We start from the raw sequence: 22,352 nt of genomic DNA on the forward strand, positions 1-22,352 counted from the left end.
CACAACCAACTTCTGCTTTAGCTTCAGTGCCTCTCCTGACATCGACTGTGCAAGCAGTGCCCCAGCTCTCGGGAGCAAGATTGGCGTTGCAGAGACTTAATACCACAATTTTGCCACAGAAGCTGTCATCGCTACAGATTGCGGCTACCACGTATGCGGGGGGCTACATTTCAAGTGTCGTAGGCGAGAACTGTGTTACTTTGTCTACAAAGCCATTGAGCAACCAGCCGCTCTTTCAGCTCACTCGGAGCCAAGGTCGAGGGGGGCTGCTCTACCCGTCGGACCAACTTCTCTTTTTCCTGGACTGTTTAAGAGATTTTGCTGACCGTGCCCTGCGGGAGCACCAGACCTTGCAGAAGACACTGACTACCTTAGTGGAGTACGCCGTCCCAGCTCTTTGTTCTTCAAAGTTGCTAAAGTGCAAAAGCAATGACAGCAACGAGCACAGTCTTAAGCTCATGAACCTCATATTGGTTCATTTCCTGAGGCCGCTCCTCTGCAACTACGCCTTCAATGTTACTGATAGGCACGACGCAGTTAAACATTTTGTAAGAAAGCCCCTTTCGCGAAAGCACGCAAAACTGTGAGAGTGGCATACGCTTCAATGACATGTGGTAGTTTCCTTCCGCAATAAATGCTTTTATTTCCACCATTGAAATGGTAAAATCAATGTGAGCCATGGCTCGCAACTCATTACTATTGAAAACGTGAACCTCTCTATTTGCGGAGTAATGTCTGCATGCAGGTTCTGCAGAGCTTCATGTGTTGCAGAAGCATGTGGCAGAACGCGCTGTTTTTGTTTGTTTTTGCACCATCACGATTCAACTGCTTTGAGTTCCTGAATGACACGGCACAGCTCCTCATTTTCTGATGCCAGCTGTGGCTTCCTTGCGGTGGCAACAAATGTAGTTCTCAAAAACTTTAAGAAGGGAACGCGGCATCACGTTTTGCTGTAGAGCAGTCTACGTGCCACTTAGCGCGTGAACTCCCGGCTTGCGTGCAGTCTGCTACACAAGTAGACGTTAGGATGCACTGGAGCTCTTTCAGTACCTAAGCATTCCCATTATATGGTGGCAAGCACTGCTTTCAAATATCGACTTTCATATAAGGGAACATAACGGCGACAGAACATTTTTTCACGCATTGGATTTCAACTGGCACGCACTCTCGTATCGGCACAGCAGATGTGCGAGCGCATCGAACAGCAATAGCCACGAACGACACATGCCTCTAAAATAGGCTGGTTGCCCAGACCAACAAGTGCTTCAGGGTTCGTGTTCACAAAAGTCTTGATTGTACTTGAAACAATGTGAATACAGTCGAAAGCTCAACCATTTAACAGCTGCGAATACAGTCGCGCCCTGCGTTTCCGTGAGCGACGACGATCCTACTCCGGCGGCGGTGCATGGCGGCGAAAAGCCGTACTAGAGCCGACGGCCGGTTCCCTTGGTTCTTCGCTCCATTTCCCAGGCACAGAAAAATAGAGGAGGCACTGCCTAGCCTTGCTCAAAGTGCAAAAATAGCTGCTTTCTTTTGTATCGCACTTAAAATGAGCGTGTGTTTCCTTGCACAACTGGGTGCCTTGAAGTCGAAAGCAGCCGTCACGAAAGTTTTCTAGTGTTACATGAGCAATAGTGCTCAAAGTGAGGAGCCCAACTTTGTTCAACAAGCAAGATGAATTGGTTCCTCCTTGATCGCACTAAAAGATAATGTATTTCTATATGAAACCACATTTTCTGCTCTTCTAGTAATTTAGCCACATATGGGCCATTGGGGACAAAAGTGCCAAGAACTTGCGAGCGTCGACCGAATAGCGTCGGCCGGGATCAGCTGTGCTATCATCTGCCTTCGAGACTACCCGAAAGCGTGGGCTGTGCATGCGCTTTCCGGCAGTCTCGAATGCAGCAGATGATTGCGCGGCTGATCCTGGCAGGTAGCACAGCGGTGCAGTTCGGTCACAAGCCCTGGACACTTTCATCCCTTGTGGTACGTTGCAAATTTGCAACATCCCTGTTTCATTGCAAAATAAATTGTGCACAATGCCAAAACAAATTTTCTACTGCAGTGTGATGATTGTTACAGTTGCCTACATCACCAGAAGTGCTATTAATATTAATAAATGAAAAAGTTATGCAGTAAAAGGCGAACTAATTACTCAAACAGTGGTCATAACATATTTTCCGACATGGCTGCCAGTATAAAGCATTGTTGTTGGTCACAGTGCCATGAGTGCAGTTTTGTATTACATTCACCAGCTCACATGCGTCCTCATGACTTAGCAAATGATTTGAATTTGAGGATGCTTAACGAATGCACTGCACAAACTGGCCAATCTCGCATGCAGGTTGCCCTGTTGTGTGTGACAAGCAAGGTCGCATCCTTCTCGTGGGGCTGAATCGGCCCGAGAAGCGCAACTGCCTCAATGTTGCAGCCGCGCAGCAACTTCTGGAGGCCTTCCACGAATTCGATCGTGATGACAGCGTTGATGTGGCTGTGCTTCATGGCAAAGGTAGGTGAGGCGGTTTTCATTGATAAGCGTTGATATGGAAAGGTCGTCCAGGTTTTGAGAGATCAGTGATGTCAGAACCTGAAGAAAAAAAAATATTTCTAATAATAATTTTGCGATATAACTGACACGCAGCCAAGTTGGTAATATGCGATGTTTAACTCGAGACTAGGTAAACTAGCAGGAAACGAAGTAGACCATAAACCTAGTGACTAAAATTTATTCTGAAAGCTTTTGGAAGTTAACTGAATAGCTTATAAAGGGGTGCTCATGTTAAACACTGAATTAGTTTAGATTCATAAAGCATCCTTGAAGACCTCCACTGTCACTGATTTTTCAGTAATAGGCTGTTTATAGAAGAGAAAATGACAATTAAAGCTTAGTTTTTGAATTTTGGGCTAAACCCTAGGGCCATTACGTCTGTGTGACGTCATGGATTGCAAAGTGTCTTTTTGGGTATCGGACATGGTCGTTCAATAAAAGCTCTTGATACTTCGTAAGTACAGTCTTTGGCTCTTCAAGAACACAGTATATAATTAATTTTTACTGGTAAAAAAATGAGCTGTGTCGAAATTAGTCAAAATGTGCAACTTCACAGCAAGCTGATGCGAGAAGGTGGCATCAACACCTGCCTTTTCCTTTTGCATTTTTTCTTGCTTAACAAATGTCTTTTCGTGATAAGAGTGGCATTTTTCGTATTGCTTAAGGCATATTTACTAACATGGCTTTACTATAACAGGCAATAAAGCTGTCCCTTAAGTGATATATATGCACCAAATGCTGTACTTATGGCATGCACAGGCTCAAATAAAAAGGACTTCTGCTATGCACCTGAGGGTAAATTGTAATTTTCAAAGGAACACAGTCCACTAAACCCCGTATTGTTAAATTTGGTTGATTTTCTCAATAAAATGGAATGACACAGGTTGCATAAGTTAAAAAAGACATCTGAAATCTATTGTGACTAAGCACCATGACATAAGTCATGAAAGCACTAAAGAATAAGCGCTATCTCAAGATTCTCTTGTTTCATGTTGTGGCTTGTTTCACCACGTTTTATTTGTATCCAGAAAACAAAAGCTCAATGACCACTGAATTTAGTGGCACATACTTGTATTTGAGAATGTTCTATGATCCAGTGCCTTCTGGAATTGTAGATTGTTCGTTGGTCAGAACCTCTGACACCTCTTTCAGTACTGACGATCTGGGTGTTTTGTCTGAGGCAAAAGCTTCATACTAACTTGATGAGCAACAGGTCCATTGGGCATGGTGACAAACCTTTCCTGAACTCCCAAAATGAGCTCCACATTCCAGGTCTGAGTTGCACCCAAGCATGCAAGTTTCTCAACAATGTAAGCTAAAAACATAAAGTGAGCATATTTTTATGCTACCAGTAACGTTCAAGTGTATCATCATGTAGGGCACTTTGAATCCTTCTCACAACGATGATCTTGCATGCTGCCAGTAACAACCGTTATGCCCGCAAGGTGTTTGTGGTAACAATAATCGGCTGCCTTCAGCCAAGTTCCTCATTGGCCTGTAGCATCATAAACAAAACCAGTCTAGGACAACGCAAGGAAGAAAACATTTTTAGGCTCTGAAAATCCAATATAGGCACCAACATTGAACTAGGCATCTATAGGCATAATAGAATTGCCTCTAAAACGTTCCTAGATGCACAGTTCATGCCTAAATGTTAAATAGGCACGATAAAGGTATTAGAAGAAACATTGGCATTATACTTAAAGTTCCCATCTATGCACTAGTTTATAACAATATCTTTAGAAAGGGGAAGGTCATTCAGTCCACTCACACATTTTCATTAGTGATGTCTCTAAAAAGAATAGCATAAACCTTAACATTTGCATCATTTTAAAAAGACTGTTGATTTTTACGGTTTGCAGTTTACTTCAGCTCCCTATGATTCAAGTTTTTTATCGATTCAAACAGATATGAAAAGTTGATTTCATCACCTGACTTTTAAATTCATTTTGAAGCTACTAAATTCAATTGAAGTCTCTTGGTTGATTTGGTTAGCAAAGCATTCTTTTGCTTCCCAGGACAGAGCAATGAGGTCATATACATCTGAAAAAATGACATTTGCAGTACAATACATGTGAAAATGTGGCCATTTAATATTCACGCTGCTGTGTAGTAAGCTGACAGGGAGCGCTACAAAACCATGTTACGGATGTGTTTGCTGCTCTGATATCCCAAATGTGTGGTCATGGGTATGTTGGTTTAGCAGTGGATACCTTGAGTTTGTCTGTTCTGTTAATTAAAGCTGTTAGGCTTAGAATGGCTTTTGGTTGTAGTACAGTCGAACCCGGCCATATCAAACTCGCAAAAAAACGCCTATCAGTTCGATATAGAGCATAATTCAGTATAAGCCTGCTAAATAATTGGATGTCATAAAAGCACATACCATTTATAAAATCACTTTATTGGTGAAACTAGCTTAGTTTCGCACGAAGTAGTCCTGCATGACGCAAGCACTTTTACACATTGTCTAAAGCATCGGAGCAGCTGAGGACGCAACCTTCCGCATTCGCGCAGAAGCACCGACTAGTGCGAGCGCACCAATCACTTCGGAGGATGTGGGCCAAGGACCGTCGTTGCTTTCCTCAGTGTGCCCACTTTCACTTGTGCTCAGTACGATGTCGGCAATGTAGTCTTCTTTTTCGGGCTCTCCTGTGGTCACGACACCATCATTTGCGCTCACAAACTCGTCCACCGTTGGTTTGTCAACAGCTTCCGGAAATTCTGACTGCTCGCTCTGAACTTCGGCAACATCGGCAACGGCTTCATCGCATTCATCAGAATTTAGTCATCACGGAGCTAAAGCAATCTCGGACGAACCACTCGCACACGGCCGTGCGTACGCATTGGGCGCCACGGGCACCGGGTCGCGAGTTTGGCCGCTTTAGCCGTAATCTCCGCCTTTAAGAACGTGCTGAGAGTGCTCCTCGGAATCTTGCATGCTGCAGGGACATCCGACTTCTCACCGCATTTGATCCTATTTATGATTTCAAGCTTCCCGACGAAAGGCGCATTCTGCCACTCCATCACGGCAACACTGAGGCAGAAGGCCCTAAAGGCACAAGCACAATGAACCAGAAAAGCAGCGAGACAACTCGCACTTTCGTCATCTTGCACGACAAGGGCACAAGAGCTTCTGATTGGCTATCTGAGCAAGCGCTGCGGGCAGGCCAGGATAATTTCTTGCAGGGGGGTGTCGACGGCTCGTCCGAGGCGGAGCGGTCGCGGTAGGGAGAGCGGTTGGATAGAGCCATGCCGCCGGGTTTTCCCGCCACCGCGAGGAAAAGCCAACTCCCGGGGGCACTTTCTGCCGCTTGACGTTCGGTATATCAGGAGTCCCGGCTTTTTTTTTGTTCAATATGCGTAATTTTTGCTATATGTACTCATTGTAACCATACCGTGTCCAGAAATTGTTCGATATATATAGAATAATTCGATGTAAACAGGTTCGATATAGTCGGGTTCGACTGTATTTAAGTGCAGCCATGCCTCCTTATCCCCCTTTCAGCGCCACTGACATGCCATTGCATTTCCGCACTTCTGGCATTGCCAAGTTTCTTTTGACACTCCTTTTGTCAGGTATAAATGCACACAAAAAAGAGCGTTTGTTTATCTATTTATTTGTTTATTTATTTATTTCATTACCCTCAGGGCCTGAAGGCATTACAGAGGAGAGTGGGTACTTTTGATAAAGGGGAAAAAATAACAGAAGTAGATTTGTATAAAATGAAAAAGAAAACGAAAAGGCTACATTAATACAATAAAGGAAATTAACAATAAATAGTGCACAGTATAAGGAAAAAACAACAAAAACAAAAAAGAAACACTGCAGAAAAGTGACCTCATCAACAAAGAAAGAAAACGAAAGAACTGACCCTAAAAACAGTAATATATGGCGTACAAAACAAAGTTTGATGGGATCAAAAAGGAAAAGAAAAAAATGGGCTAAGCAAGAATAAAAAGATGACAATGCTACAATTTTTGTGTCTATGACAACAGCAGGTTAGTTAAGGCAGCTTTGAACTTAGAATTATTAGATATTCTGATGACAGATCGGGGAAGGTGATTCCAACTTGCTGATGTACTGGGGGTGAATGAATTGAAAAAATGGTTGGTGTGGCATGAGGGAACACCAACCTTATGACGATGGCCGATGCAAGCTGAAACGTAACAAGCGAGAGTGATGAATCTATCCTTAAGAATGGGGTTGTCATAATATATCTTATGGAACGGGCAAAGGTGGAATATTTTCCTACGTTGTGATAGCAATGGTAATGATAAGCTTGCTTTCATAGTAGTGATGCTGGAGTTGCAGTGATGATGAGAAAGAGTGAAGTGAGCCGCTCGGTTCTGGACAGATTCAAGTTGACGGATGAGTGTCTCTTCACTGGGGTCCCGGACAGACGCTGCATATTCGTGTTTAGTACGAACTAAAAATTTATATAAAGAAGTAGTTTTACAGAACTAGAACAAAGGTAAATATTGCAGCGCATGTAGCCCAGCATGTGGTTAGAGTTGTTGGTTATATGGTCTACATGCATCTTCCAAGAAAGATTAGATGAAATAAATACGCCTAGATATTTGTAACAAAACACAGATCCGAGGTTACTAGTATTAAGATGATATGAGAGCAGTTTAGTATTATGACGAGAAACACGCACGTATTTACATTTGTTGATGTTTAGTTCCATGTTCCACGTGTTAGCCCAGTCAAGAGCATGGTTTATACCGGACTGAAGAAGACCTATATCGGAGTCACTGTTAATTTTGCGTTATATGACACAGTCATCTGCAAAGAGATTAATTGATGAGCATAATCGATCAGGTAAATCGTTAATATAAATGAGAAAAAGCAAAGGTTCCAGCAGAGAGCCTTGTGTCACACCTGATTCAACTGTAGAAATGACAGAGGAAGTCTTATCAGCTGTGACAAATTGTGAACGATTATCGTTATCCTTATAATTTATTCATTTCTGCACAGCCAAAACTAAACAAATGTGTTTGTTTTATAATTTCTGAAGAAAGAAAACAGCAATGCTGGGAGATTGTCCCCTTCGAAAAAAACTTTACACTAAAAGGGCAACTACTATGTACACTTTAGCTCCCAATCAATACTGGAAATACAGTGAGCTGTCCATAATAACAAACATCACTGCAAAACAAATAATGTTTATTGAGGAAAGAAAAATGGTGCTGTAATTAAGATCTATTTTTACATATTGTAGAGCACATTGAAATTGAAGTTTCACAACTTGAACTGCAGTATTCTGATCTGTGCAATCTGGAGGCCATTACTCGCAATCTGGAAGCCATTACTCGTACCATTCAAGGAATTCGTGGGCCGTGAGGGCTGTGACAGCAGGCTTTGCATTGACGAAATTTCGGTATGACAATGCTTTCAGACAAGTGAATCTATTGAGGATCGAGGGCAGCCTATATGGAGAGATACAGCTTCTTGACGAGGCTAGCATGCAAGAAAAAAAAAGATGTTGGGTCTGCGGTTTCTGAGCATATGATGTCAGGAGAAGAGCTGAAAAAATGTAGAAGGCCCAGTCTTCTGCACGGAAAGCAGCTATTAGTGATGCAGAACTAATAATAGTACTCTTGATACTATCAATAGTTGAATCACTGTTGACCTATTGATGGCAAAAACAAACTATAGATACTGTAGTACCATTGGTAGTACAAAACCATGCGATGTGCGCCACACAATAAACTGCGACATAAACTTGGGAACGTTACCCTGCATATCTTGCTTTTTCCCCCCCTGCTTTTTGTTGTTGTCTTTTTATTTTGTCCCTCCTGCCAGGACCCATTTAGGGTCTTCAGTATGCTGTAAATAAATTAAAAAAATAATCCCAAGGCACGCACTATGCAGGCTGCGATAACCATTATAGCAGCCTGTGTCCCCACAGTGCATGTCACTGAGTGCTGCAAATGGATGTCGCTACGCACTGCGGCAGCACAGTTTTTACTTGTGGAACTTTCCGTGCTGACAACATGAGGTCATGTGACACTGTTCACCAGTACCTGGATTTGAAACCACAGGCAAAAACAGTTCTCGGTTATCGCAGACCATTTGGTAATATCACTAGCCAACCACAGCAGCCTCTCACCAGCACAATCAATAGCTAACTTTAGTGAACTAATATCGTAATACTATTGATAGCTCTATCGATACTATTAATAGTTTCTTTTTTGAAACTATCATAATAATATCAGTAGTACTATTGATACTACTGGTAGTTAAAAAAAACAGCGATACCATCAGTTGTCAATTCACTGAATTTTTTTTTGCATTACTAACATGTACATTGCTGAGCGATTCAAATGTGATACACAGAGTACTTGGCTGCCGTACGTACGCTGTGACTAGCATGAACATTAAGCGCATGAGCTTATCCTTGCACATTATTATTAATATGCGATTATACAGTGCTTGCACTAAAATAATAATGAATTGGGCAGCCGTGCATATGCAACTTGCTCATAGGATGAAATGCTATGACATATAGAACTTTTAGCAGATGAAATGAATAACGAAGCCAAGGACAGCCCAACCAGCTTTCCGAATCCCTACCATATTGCTACACGCGTGTGGTATTTGATTGTTTGAACGAGGTGCGTGGACACCATCACTCGAGAAAAGAGGAGGAAGAACGAACTGGGCTCGTGCTGTGAATTGCAAGAAATTGCAAGAAATAGTGAACCTCGGCATCCCTACCACCTGCTCTGCCTCCCGACCTGATTCGGCACCCATTCCCATGTCCACAACCTGTAATGACCAGTATTTCACTCCCACACCACACAATCCTGCTGAATGGCGAACCCCAAATGACAAACCGATCTGCTTCCGCTGCCACTGTGTTGGTCATGTATCCCGCCACTGCTGCACCACCTGGATACCGCCATACTGGAACTAATTCCCTGCTCCTCGCCCATACGCCGACGCTCGCCGTTATTCACCACGCCATCTGTACCCTACTTCTGATGCCCCTGACAGCCACTCCTCTGTGCGATCGCCATCGCCCCAACCTCACCGCTTTTCCTCGCGAAACCGATGGATGGAAAACTAGGCCATGCAGCTCTTGGAGGTAGCGCTGCATCACGTTCGTTCTGTCCAAATCCTCTGTTGACGTTCCTCACCAACACGAACCTAATTGAAGTAGACGTAGATGGTGTTCGGTTGACGGCTTTATTTGATACTGGAGCCCAAGTGTCCATAATGAGTGCTAACCTGTGACCTGCCGTGGTTGCTCAGTGGCTATGGTGTTAGGCTGCTGAGCACGAGGTCGCGGGATCGAATCCCGGCCATGGCGGCTGCATTTCGATCGGGGTAAAATGCGAAAACACCCGTGTACTTAGATTTAGGTGCACGTTAAAGAACCCCAGGTGGTCAAAATTTCCGGAGTACCCCACTACAGCGTGCCTCATAATCAGAAAGTGGTAATCATAATCAGAAAGTGGAAAGTGGCACGTAAAACCCCATAATTAAAAAAAAAAGTGCTGACCTGTGTCGTCACCTCAAAAAAGTTCTTACGCCAGCCATCACTTGAGCTGTACACGTCGCCAATGGCGCCACTGTTGCTGCCAGGGGTATGTGCACTGCCCACATAGGAATTGCTGGCCGCCAAGTTCCAGTCCTGTTCACCATGCTGACCAGTTGTCCTCATGACCTGATCTTCTGGCTCGACTTTCTGATGACGCATTCTGCCCTCATGGACTGTTCCACCGGTATGCTGTGCCTCGAGCTTCCTCTACTTTTAAACCAACAACTGAACACCCTCTGCACTACAGCATTTGTTCGCTTACCTCCAAAAGCCCTAACCTTCGTCTAATTGGCCTCAACGGCAACCATGCTTGATGGTGACTATGTCGTTGCACCTATTCGTGATGTCCTCCTGGCGCGCGACATCTCTGTGCCGCACTCCATCGTAACCCTTGCCGTTAATTGGATGTGTCTCCCTGTTATCAATTTTGGCTTGACGAAGCATTCAGTGTTACCTGAAGGCACAGCAGTGGCCACGCTCCCTTCAGTGACAGACGACCACGTCACTGCTTTTGCAGCCAACACGTCGCGATATCCTCCTGATTACCCGCAGGATGCCTTGAACCTCGATGGCCCATTACGTCCCATGGTCGCTCCGGACCTCGCACCTGACCAAGCAGCCGCCCTGTATCGCCTTTTGTTTTCCTACTGCGACATATTTGACAATGACAGTCGACCACTTGGTCAGACGGCCCTTGATAAGCATCGGATAAACACTGGTGATGCTGCTCCCATTCACCGCCAACCGTATTGCATGTCCAAGGCAGAGCGGCAAGTTATTCAGCAGGAAGTAAACATGATGCTCATCAAAGGCATTGTTGAGCCCTCGTCGGGTCTTTGGGCGTCGCCGGTCGTGCTCGCCAAAAAGAAAGATGGCACGTGGTGTTTCTGCCTTGATTACCGCCACCTCAATCGAATTACTAAAAAGGACGTTTATCCTTTACCACGAATCGGCGACACTCTTGATTGTCGTCACGGTGCCAAATATGTTTCGTCAATTGACCTTTGATATGGTTATTGGCAGATTTCCGTCGATGAGCAAGACCAAGAAAAGACTGCTTTTGTCACTCCAGATGGCCTCTACCAATTCAAGGTCCTGCCGTTCTGTTTATGCAATGCCCCCGCCACGTTCGAACGGATGATCGACTCTCTGCTTAAATGTTTCAAATGGTCAACTTGCCTTTGTTACCTCGATTACGTCCTTGTGTTTTCTACTACATTTGAGACACCCCTTGAGCTCGTCGCAACTATCCTTGACGTTTTCCGCAAGGCTCGGCTGCAATTAAACTCATCGAAGTGCCACTTCGGGCACCGGCAGATTACAGTGCTAGGCCATCTTGTCGATGCTTTCGGAGTACAACCCAACCCGGAGAAGGTTCGAGCAGTAACGGCTTTTCCTGTACCTCAGTCTGTCAAAGACGTCCGAAGTTGTGTGGGGCTCTGTTCTTATTTCTGACAGTTCGTGAAAGATTTCACAGCAATCACTTGACCACTCACTGAACTTCTGAAGAAAGACGTGCCTTTGACCCGGGGTCCCCCTCAAGCTGCCGCATTTTCATGCGTTATCATGATTCTCACCAATCCACCAGTCTTGACCCACTTTGACCCGTCTGCACCTACAGAGGTCCGAACCGATGCCAGTGGTTAGGGGATCGGCGCCGTCTTATCGCAACGCCAACATGGACACAACCGCATTATAGCCTACGCTAGCCAGCTGCTGACAACTGCAGAGTGCAACTATTCTATTACCGAGTGTGAATGTCTTGCTCTCATCTGGGCTGTTTCAAAGTTCCACCCATATTTACCGTATTTACTTGAATCTAGGCCGACCCCGATTCTAAGCCGACCCCCTAAAGTCCGAAGCAAAAAAAAAAAAACTTTTCTATATATATATATATATATATATATTACTTTGAATGTAGGTCGAACAAAAAAAGCGAGGGCAGCGTTCACAAAATGCAAACAGCATTTATTGAATCTGAACTTGCAGAGCTCATTCAACGTCGTTGTTACTGCTAGACTCATCGCTGTGTTCCTTGTGACTGTCACCTTCAAACAGTGCACTATCTTCGGTACTGTCAAGCGCATTAGATGTGCTGCACTTAAAGATGCGCACGATCAAAGTACCTGGGATGTCATCCGATGCTGCAGCTACCCAGCCTGCCAGCTACGATAGCGATTCACGTTTAATGCGGCCCATTGCCATTAGCATGTGGTCTTCGTCAGTCAACCAGTCCGTGTAATATCTCCGCAGACGATCCTTGAAAGGTTTGTTGATGCAGACATCAAGTGGCTGTAACTGGCCCGTCATGCCGCCCGGTATGACAGTGAGGTCCGTGTTTGCTTGGGCGAGTGCAGCCTTCACATTGTCGGTCAAGTACCTATGGTAAGAGTCGACGAGGAGGAGCGAGTTCTCTGTCAAAAGCGCTCATAGACGCCGTTGCCACACAATCTTAACCCACTCTTCCACCATCGCACCCATCATCCACCCGTTCTCATTTGCCCGCACAGTGACATTCCTTGGGAAAGTTTCTCGAGCAGGCAATGTCTTCGTTTTAAATATCATATAAGGAGGGAGTTTAAGTCCATCAGCTGTGCAGCACGGCATTACAGTTGCGCACTGCTTCTCGTAGCCCACAGAGCGCACCTTCACCTTCTTGGCACCCTTTTCATTCACAGTGTATTTTCATTCACTGGCATATCAAAATACACAGCCGTCTTGTCGGCGTTACCAATTTGCCTAAGGTTGTAGCCTGCCGCTTCTTTCTTTCGCAGCATGTAGCACTGAAAAGCTATCAGCTTTTTTTCAAAATCGCTTGGCAGCTTCTGGGTGATTAAAGTGCGACATCGGAAGCTGAAGCCGAAGCACTTCATGAATTTCTGAAGCCAGCCCCGGCTGGCTTTGAAATCCTTTGGCGTCAGGCCTCGCTCCCTCGAAAGTTCCCTAGCTTTCGCTTGGAGCACTTCTGTTGTCACTGGAAGGACAGCTGCTCTCTGTGTCTGAACAAAGTTGGCCAAAACTGCATCCACTTCATGGTGACGGCCTTTCTCTGGTCCGCTAAATGCCATCCTCGTTGTGGCGCATGCAAAAAGCTGCTGTCATTGGCCCCTCCAACGACGGACATTTTTCTTGTCGAAGGCCCAGTCCCGCCTGGCTTGAAGGTTCGACGATGCCTCTGCGGCTGTCACAACTTTTCGCTTGAAAGTGGCACTGTAGTGGCATCTCCTGCTTGGTGCCATCATGATAACACCACACCGCACACCGATACGGTCGACACGATATAGGTCAAAATGGCGACCTCACTTGTGTACGTTTGGCTACTGGCATGGCTAGTAGCAGCTGCGATACTGACTTTTCTAGATGGTGCTAGCTATGCACCATATTTAGCAGTTTCCATGAAAAACTGGCGCGTTTTTTAAATCCTCGAATCTAAGCTGACCCTACAGTTTGGAATATGATTATTTGAAAAAGAAAAAAACTATCGGCCTAGATTGGAATGAATACAGTATATGGCAAGCCCTTCGCAGTAATCACAGGCTATCATGCGCTCTGTTGGCTTTCGTCGTTCAAGGATCCTACTGGCCGGCTCGGTCGTTGGGCCCTCCGACTACAAGAATATCTCTACACAGTGACTTACAAGTCGGGACGCCAACACCAGGACGCAGATTGCCTCTCTTGCTTCCCAGTCGAAAATGCGACCTTTACGTCTGATATTGACACTGACGCCTGTGTTCTCCAACGCCTGTGTTTTTCCACTGCTCCATATCGCCGACGAGCAGCACCATGACCCGTCCTTGCGAATCATCATTGACTGCCTGGAATTGTCACTTGCAGACAGCTCCCTTCGCTTATTCACACTTAAATGGCATACTCTACTGCCACAATGTTCACCCCAACCAGCCTGGAGTACTCCTTGTGGTCCTTAAACACTGTCGCTCGGCGGTTCTCCACGAACTTCATGACCTTCAGGTGTGTCACATATCTACGACCAGATCCGCCGGCGCTTCTTTTGGCCAGGGCTTGCTCGCTCCGTTCGAAGATACATAGCTGCATGTGAGGAATGCCAGCGATGCAAGACACCATCGATGCTCCCTGCTGGGTACCTTCAACCACTCGACATTCCCCCAGAACCATTCTTTCAGGTTGGTTTGGACTTACTTGGCCCTTTTCCTCTTTCTACCTCTGGGAACAGGTGGATCGCTGTGGCCATGGATTATGCCACGCGCTACGGCATCACTCAAACGCTTCCTACAAGCTGCGCTGCACATGTCGCCGATTTTCTTCTACGTGGCATGATTTTATTACATGGAGCTCCGCAACAACTTCTCACAGACCGTGGCCGGACATTCCTATCAAAATTTATCGTGGCCATCCTGCAGTCCTGTGCCACAAGGCACAAGCTATCCATGTCATACCATCCACAAACAAATGGCCTCACGGAGCGTCTCAATCGCACTCTCACAGACATGCTCATGAAATATGTTTCTTTAGACCACGCTGACTGGGACTTCGCTCTACCATTTGTCACATTTGCTTATAATTCCTCATGCCACGACGCAGCCGGTTATTCCCCATTTTTCCTTCTGTTCTGCCAAGAACCAGCACTGCCCCTCGGCACAAACGTCCCTGTACACGCGGCACTGAGCAGTAAATATGCACTTGACACCATCGCCCGCTGTGCCCACGCAAGGGAAATTGCCCGTGACCGACTGCCTTCTGAAATCCCAAGAGAGTCAAAGGTGTTTGTACGACCGGCGACATCGAGATGTGCACTTCCTGCCTGGTTCTTTTGTGCTTCTATGGTCTTCGTCGCGTCAGGTCGGCCTGTCAGAAAAACTGCTGTCTTGTTACACAGGCCCATACCAAGTGCTTCAGGCTGTGACTCCCGTCACCTACGAGATCACCCCTGATGCCACATCTGCTTCCCAGTCGTCCAGTGGTATTGTGCACGTTACACGACTGAAGCAGATTCACCCTCCTAGTCATGACATTTAGATGCTCCGGGATGTCGCTTCTGCCACCTGGAGATTATGCTACTCGCATGTGGTATTTGATTGTTTGAATGAGGCATGTGGGTGCCATCACTCGAGAAAGAGGAGGAAGAATGAACTGGGCTCGCGCTGTGAATCTAACCAGTCAGCGCTGCAACCGCTGTTGCAAATATAACCTGTAAATAGTTGCTCGTGTTACTGACTCATCTTTCGCGTAACAATACATACATACATACATACATACATACATACATACATACATACATACATACATGCATGCATGCATGCATGCATGCATGCATGCATGTATGCGTGCAGTCTACGCTCGTTACAACGGACCCGTGTACAACAGAGTTTCGGATATAACGGGCCATATGTCAGCCTTAGTTTGTTCTACCTATTTTATTAATGCAATGACATTCGCTTTTAACTGATCGTGCTACAACGCACAATTGGCTACAGTGGACGTAATTAGTGGCAATTTATTTCGAAATAGGGCATATAGAACAAACTTTTGCCCAGCCGACATGGGCTGACAATTGACTTGCGAGGGTCAGCTGATGATCACAGCTGCATATCATGCATGCGAAGGAAGAGGGCAGGGTGGAAACGCATTATCTTCTTTTACGCATGAGCCAAGGGGGGGGAGGGGGGAGGCGAGAGAGAGGGGGTTTGACCCTGGTGGCTACTGTTTACGATGTGGGCGCTGTATCTTGAAAGCGATCTGCGATGCGGACAAAGTGCACCCAGTGCTGGTAGCTTCGTATGTGCTGTGCTTTCAACGTTTGACTGTTTTAGGCTTGTAGTGCAGCTCGGAAGAGCAAAAAAGGAAGGAGGTAGGGGTAATCAAAGGGAACGGAAAACAGAGTTCGCCAGGAAGTTCACCTATGCAAATCAATTATGTGGCCAGAGGGACACAATTTGAGATGATAATTATCACTGTCTGCCAGCCAATTAAGGAAAATTAAATAATTACCTTTTTATTGACTCCAGTAAGCGGGCATGTTTGTATTGAAAAGTTAGAGGCAGTCATGATTCTGCACAGCTTCACTTAGCAAAATTCTTCTTAGCAGCATGCCTTTGTTTCGAGATATCCGGCTGCAAAATTTTAGTTTCCGTTTGCATATTATGCGTGCAAGACTATGAAGATTGCCGCAAAGCTCCTCCCTGATGTGACGTGGCTGTTGCGTGTGGTGTTTAGTCTGAAAATGTTTGAAAACTGCTGGTGATTCTAATGTGCTTGTCCTCCTATTATCAGGATTTCCAGAAATAAATTGAATTGAAATCCATGCAATATGAACTCCGTGCAATCCGTGTCTGCACCTAGGAATGTGTTCTGTCACCAACTCGCCCAGCTTGCTGTGTTAGGGCAATATGAATTGAAAGTCGTGCATGTCCACAGCAACAATGATGCACTAGGTTTTTAGCCACAATAATATGTTGAGTGAAAAGGTAGAGGCAACTCAAACAATACCTCAAATGATGTGGGGAACAGAACTGTGGTAATGGCACATTACCACAGTTGCCATTACCCTGGGTGGGGGGGCGCTCCGGCATCGCTGCCCCCCCCCCCCCCCCCGATAAATTTTGGAGGGAGCTTGGGCCCTGGAGCTCCCCCTATAGGAAAGCAGGAAAGCAGCTTGATGACGATCAGCATCCTGGGTTTAAGAGTAGTTTATTCCTCATGGGGAAGGAGCTCTATAATAATGGAACAAAATGACACAGACTTCTACAGACTTCATGTTTCTGCCCTGTTCACTGTCTGGAGAGTGAGTTCCTGCAATGAAGACACCGCACAAGTGCATTGGTAAAGTTCGGTGCTTTAAAAAATTTATCCATAATTTGAGTCCGTAATGAGGAGCAGCACAGTAGTGTTGAGGCATGGCTGTGCTTGTGGTTATATTCATATCAGAAATTGTAGCTTTATTTTAAAGCTTTACTTCATCAATCTTCAGTAATGCAAAACCTATAGTTGCTGGGTCTTGGAATTAAAGTAAGTGAAGCCTGCTCAGCTACTCAGGTCAAAATATAGTCAAAAGGAAACTTTGATAAAAATTTTCCTAGCCTGCTTTTATCCATTGTCATCTTTCGCATCATGTTGGGTAATGCTTTTTCTGTATGTTCCTTCCTTTAGCATAGACATATTCAATACAAATGACATATCTCACTCTCTTGAACAATTTTTCAGCACTTTAATATTATCCTCCTTTTTTTTACTATTTGCTCCCTGTTGTATTTAGCATAAACCATACAATCCTTGTTATTTTGTTATCAAATGCATACAAGCAAATTTAAGCATCTAACAGTCTTTAAACTTTGTGTTCTGTTTTACTGCTTCGGTGTTTGAATTACTCAATTCATTCTTAGGCACAAGCTTTTTTCACTGTATAGAATCTTTCGCTGTTTTCATTTGCGAACACTAACCCACTCCTGCTTGAGCCAACATTTGCTGCATTGTGAATGAATTAACGAATAAATAAATAAATAAATAGTATGGTTCTGTGGAAACGTTGCAAGTAGTGCTCCACTGTATTGCAGGTGGCAGCTTCTGTGCCGGCTATGACCTGTCAGAACTTGCAGAGGACAGTCCAGATGACTGGCCTGAGGTAAGGCACAGCACCTTGTTGCCCTTCGTATGAGCAGCTAAACTCTGTGTAAATCCACTTGCTAGGTGAGTGTAAATGTTTCACCTGCCCTAAGCTACGTAAAAAAGTGTAAGCAAACTCCTCAGATAGAATGCTTCACAGGTGAAAAAATTTTAACAGGCTCAATTAGTATGGACTGCTTTGTTGCCTTTATAAGGCAGCTGCTCTAGTACCATTTGAGCTAACCAAGATGCAAGCAGGTGGTAAGGCAAGGACCAGATAATCTAAACTTGGAACTGGCAGGTACACGGCATGCATCAAGCCACCATCCTTCTCGCATCACTGTCGTGCACTTGCTCTCCCACCCACAGCACTTGGTGCACGGGGTGCCATAGGATCTTATTGCACTTGGGATTTCCACGGAACATGATGGCAAGAGGGTCTGCATCTGGTCTGGTACAGGTACCGCCCCTAGGGGTTGGCAGCGTCATCCAGACGAAAGACAAAAAAAAGTACACGTTACGAGCACAGATTACCTTTCGTCCGAGTTGCGCTGCCCACCCTTAGGAACATGTTCAATCACCAACTCGCCCAGCTTGCTTCAGCCCCCCCGAAATTTTTTCGTGCTGTCCATGCACCGCCGACGAAAGCAACCCCTGGCGCCGGAAATCATTCTGGATTTTGTCTAGAATGTCTTTTTGACGCTCGAAAAGACATTTAACCGCGAAGATAGCGAACTAGGGCTATCTTCTTGAATGCCCATGCACCGAGAGTCACATAATGCCAAGCTGCTCCATCCGACCGCAATGTTTCAAGGGTGTTTTGATGGTGAGCGGGCTCGCTGCGGCATCACGCTGAGGCTGCGGAATCTATAGAGTGCATGGATGACAATTCCGAAAATTTATGGTTATAAGTCTCATAATCTCTTGATGACAACATTTCCAAAGTTGTGCTTTAGATTTTCAATTGCAGAACTTTGTGGTTTTAATGTTGTTATAAACATTTGACGCCACAGGTCCATTCACTTTTCTAAAGTCTTACATCGGAACACACGAGACAAGTCAAATCAACACACTAGCAGACAAGTTGACAAAGCACGCAGCGAGGTTCAATGAGACGAAGCGTTGTGGTGGTTCATTTGTGCCGCCATGTCACATAAAAAAAAAATATCAACATTTTTTTTAACCTACGCCAAAACATCCATGTCAAAACACTAAAGCCAGCCAAGGTAACTACTTTCTTATTTATTTTTATACTTTGACTTTCATTCGTGAGGACACATTGAGCCTCTTCAATTTTTTTTTTTTTTTTTGGTCGCTGCCATACCCGAGGGCTGCCAGAGCCAGCCGCTGCAGAGCGCATACGTTTTTCTCGTGTGGCCCAGACCATCGCGTGGCGCACTTCGGTGCGCGTTCGGTTTTCTCTGGCCGAGTAGATTTTCGCCTGGCATAGTTTGGTGGCAGGCTACCAGACGAGAAAAAGAAACAATGGTTGCTCGCCGCAATCACCGCCGAATTGCACCGCGTTCGCTTTTGCAGAACTTCTCCGGAAAGTCTTGTCTTGCCGCTGTAGGATACCGAGCAGTATGCGTATGGTTGGTTCTCAGTGGACCAAACGTCGCATGTTTTCTTCGATATTCCTTCCGTAGCCATATTAGGTGCCCAAAGTAGGCATTCGATTGTGGCGAACGTACTCTCCTATGCGTTTTTTTTTTTTCATTTTGGTGCCCCCGCCCCACAGAAGGAAAAAAAAAATACATTGTTGCGGCGCAGCGAATTGTCGCATGGTGAAAGTTCGATTTTGTTACTTTTTCTTTTGTGGAAAGTAATGAGCTACGGGACGCATCAGTTGCCAGATACTCTTATTATATTATTGCGTTAGCAATTATATGGATACTCCAGGCGCATTCCTGCCGTCGCTGTCGCCCTCATGTTTCGTATAAAGTCCAAGGGTGATAACATCGTGACTGCGTGCCGCATGCTGTATGTGCGAGTGAAAGCATGGGGGGGGTGGGGGTGGAATGGCTGAACCGACGATGGTGGCTCAGTCGTGTGTGCGCAAAAAAGAAAAACGGGGAGCAAGCGCCCCGCCTTCCGTCGCACGCGATACATAGGAGAAAGTGGATGGAATTGGGGCGAAATCTAGGATTCTGTGAATCTGTGATCGCGCAACATGTTTATTTGCCTTGTTTGACGCATTATGTACAGCAACTTTTTCTTAGATACGTAGATTTATTGGAGACTTATATGTATATTTGAATATCTGTTGCGAGGCTTCGTGTATACGTGCAGTGAACTTTGTTTCCAGTCACACTTTTTGCCCTTTATCAAGCTGTATCTTCGCATTTGTATATCCCATTGTATCTTCGCATTTCTAATGCACAAGTGCGAGTCGCAATAATGGTTCGGTTCATTATCTGCGAGGCATGCGCGTAGGAGAACGGCATGTCTCATTTACAAAAGTGACACGCAGGTGTGAAGATAAATGTTCTTTAATGCTCTCATACACTGGGTTGAACATGGTTGCCTGACATAATGGACACCCCAAAAGCTGAACAACGTGGTGTCGCGAAGTTTTTGACAGCTAAAGGTGTTTCCCAAAAAGAAATTAATCACCTTATGGCTGCCGTGTACGTTGAACATTGCATTTCATGGGCCACTGTAAAGTGTGGGAGCAAACGGTTCAAAGAAGAATGGGAAAGTTGCAAAGACATTCCAAGACCGGTCCAAAGCCATCGTGTAATCACATCCCGCACAATTTCAAAGCTTGATGAGCTGATGAGACGAGAATGGAGGACAAGCATCGATGAACTGGCAGAGTGTGTGAAAATCAGTCACGGCTCAGCTCACGCCATAATTCATGAGCACCTCGGTTATCGGCTCTTGTGTGCGCAATCGATGCCCAAGATTTTGATCCACCGCCAGAAGACGGAGAAGTTTGGCGCTGCTTTGACTAATCTGATCTGGCATCACAATGAGGATTACGATTTCTTGTTTGCTATTGTGATCGGGGACGAACCATGGTGCCACAACTGCGAGTCTGAAACCTGACGGCAAAGCTTACAGTGGTAACATTCGAATTTACCATGGTCAAAGAACGCTAAGGCTGTCATTTTCGCCGAAAAGGTGTTGACTTTTTTTCGATCGTCAGGGGCCATTACTGATAGAATTTGCTCAATCTTGAGAGACTATCAATTGTTTCCGATATTGTGAAACGCAGGAACCACTGCGTGTCGCAATCAAGAACAAACCACGTGGAAAATTGACGAATTGGGTCATCTTGTTCCACGACAATGCCCACCCCCACGTCGCTGATGTGGTTAATAAAAACTGGCAAAGTTCAAGTGGGAAACCCTGCAACATCTGTCATACAGCTCGGACCTGTCCCCTTGCGACTTCTACATGTTGGGGCAACCGAAAAACAGCTAAACGGAACTAGATTCGTGCCGGACGATGACGTGAAAGAGTCAGTTACACACTTTTTGAAGCAGCAACCTAAGGAGTTTTATGAGACGGGAATCACGCGACTCGTTAGTCAATGGGGCAAATGTCTAAATTCTCATGAAGACTACTTTTTAATAAAGTACCCCGTTTGTCATATATTCGCATTGGCTCACGTTCATTTGACTTGCCCTCGTATAGCTTGCAGAACTCCTGCTTTTTATACGTTCTCTGTGTTGCGACTGTAATTTCGGTGCAATTAGTCACGATTCACGACCGGTGACAGCTGCTCGTGCGTAATACATTGGAACAAATGACAGCGTCATGGAAATTTTTCACTGGCTATTGCATATATATAAGAATGTAAACACCGTTCTTGAATAAGTTTCATTAACATATTTGTCCTCAACTTGTTCATTTCATGGCCTTTTCATTTTTCATATCAGCGGCATGCGCTGCTTTCCTGGTTTCAAATTGATATAGTTTTAAAGTTCGTGTGATATTTTCTTTACTTATTAAATATACAGAAACATGGAAGCATTGATATCAGTTACCTTGGGCACAATTTTTGGCACACACGAGAATACTATTTTATGAAAAAATACACATTTTACTTGTTTGGACAGTGCGTTGCGTTCAAGAATTCGTTTACAACATTTTTGAAAATGGTAATGCAGTTATTATTCATGTATTTAATCCCTCGACAAATTGTTTAAGAGGAAGCTGGGGAAGCTGAGAAAGCCGGGGCCCAATCCGACGCGGCCTATTCAAATACATGTAAAACGCAGAAACGCTTTTCTGAGATAATCCTGCTGATCGCTTTTAATGAAATTTGTTGCATTTTAGAGAGAATGTAAATTATAGTGTCTGATGGAAACGGAATTTCAGTTTATGGCCTGAATTTTGTACAAAATATTTAGAAAAATTTGAAATTTCGAAAAAATAGAAGCACGACGTTTACAATATAATAGCTATGTACCAAGAACAGATATCTCGGTTCTGTAAACGGCAACTATTAGGAAAGTCAATGCGGACAAATTTGTTGTGTCAATTTGTATCTTGCATGAATTGGTTACGTTGTGTACAGGGGTTCGGCAAAAGTCATATTTTCATAATACTATTTTTTTTTTAGATTCATGTTTAACATATCTATATTGTCCGCTGTAGATGTACTATTAGATGCAATTCACTGAATTGTGCTATCATTTTTCGTTGTTGAGTTACTGAGTTTTAAACTTGAC

At 44.8% G+C, this 22,352-nt stretch overlaps 1 protein-coding gene across 3 annotated transcripts in view; it reads left to right on the plus strand.

Annotated features, from left to right (window-relative positions):
* LOC135898318 (probable enoyl-CoA hydratase) overlaps positions 1-22,352 on the plus strand; it is an 84,208-nt gene that overhangs the window by 7,927 nt on the left and 53,929 nt on the right. For all 3 annotated transcript variants that reach the window (XM_065427202.2, XM_065427201.2, XM_065427200.1), the window contains exons 2-3: positions 2,345-2,509; positions 17,625-17,692. In XM_065427202.2, the coding sequence (XP_065283274.1) occupies positions 2,345-2,509; positions 17,625-17,692 (233 nt within the window). The remainder of the gene's footprint in view (positions 1-2,344; positions 2,510-17,624; positions 17,693-22,352) is intronic.

This window comes from Dermacentor albipictus, chromosome 5 (genome assembly GCF_038994185.2).
Source record: "Dermacentor albipictus isolate Rhodes 1998 colony chromosome 5, USDA_Dalb.pri_finalv2, whole genome shotgun sequence".
Lineage (NCBI taxonomy): Eukaryota > Metazoa > Arthropoda > Arachnida > Ixodida > Ixodidae > Dermacentor > Dermacentor albipictus.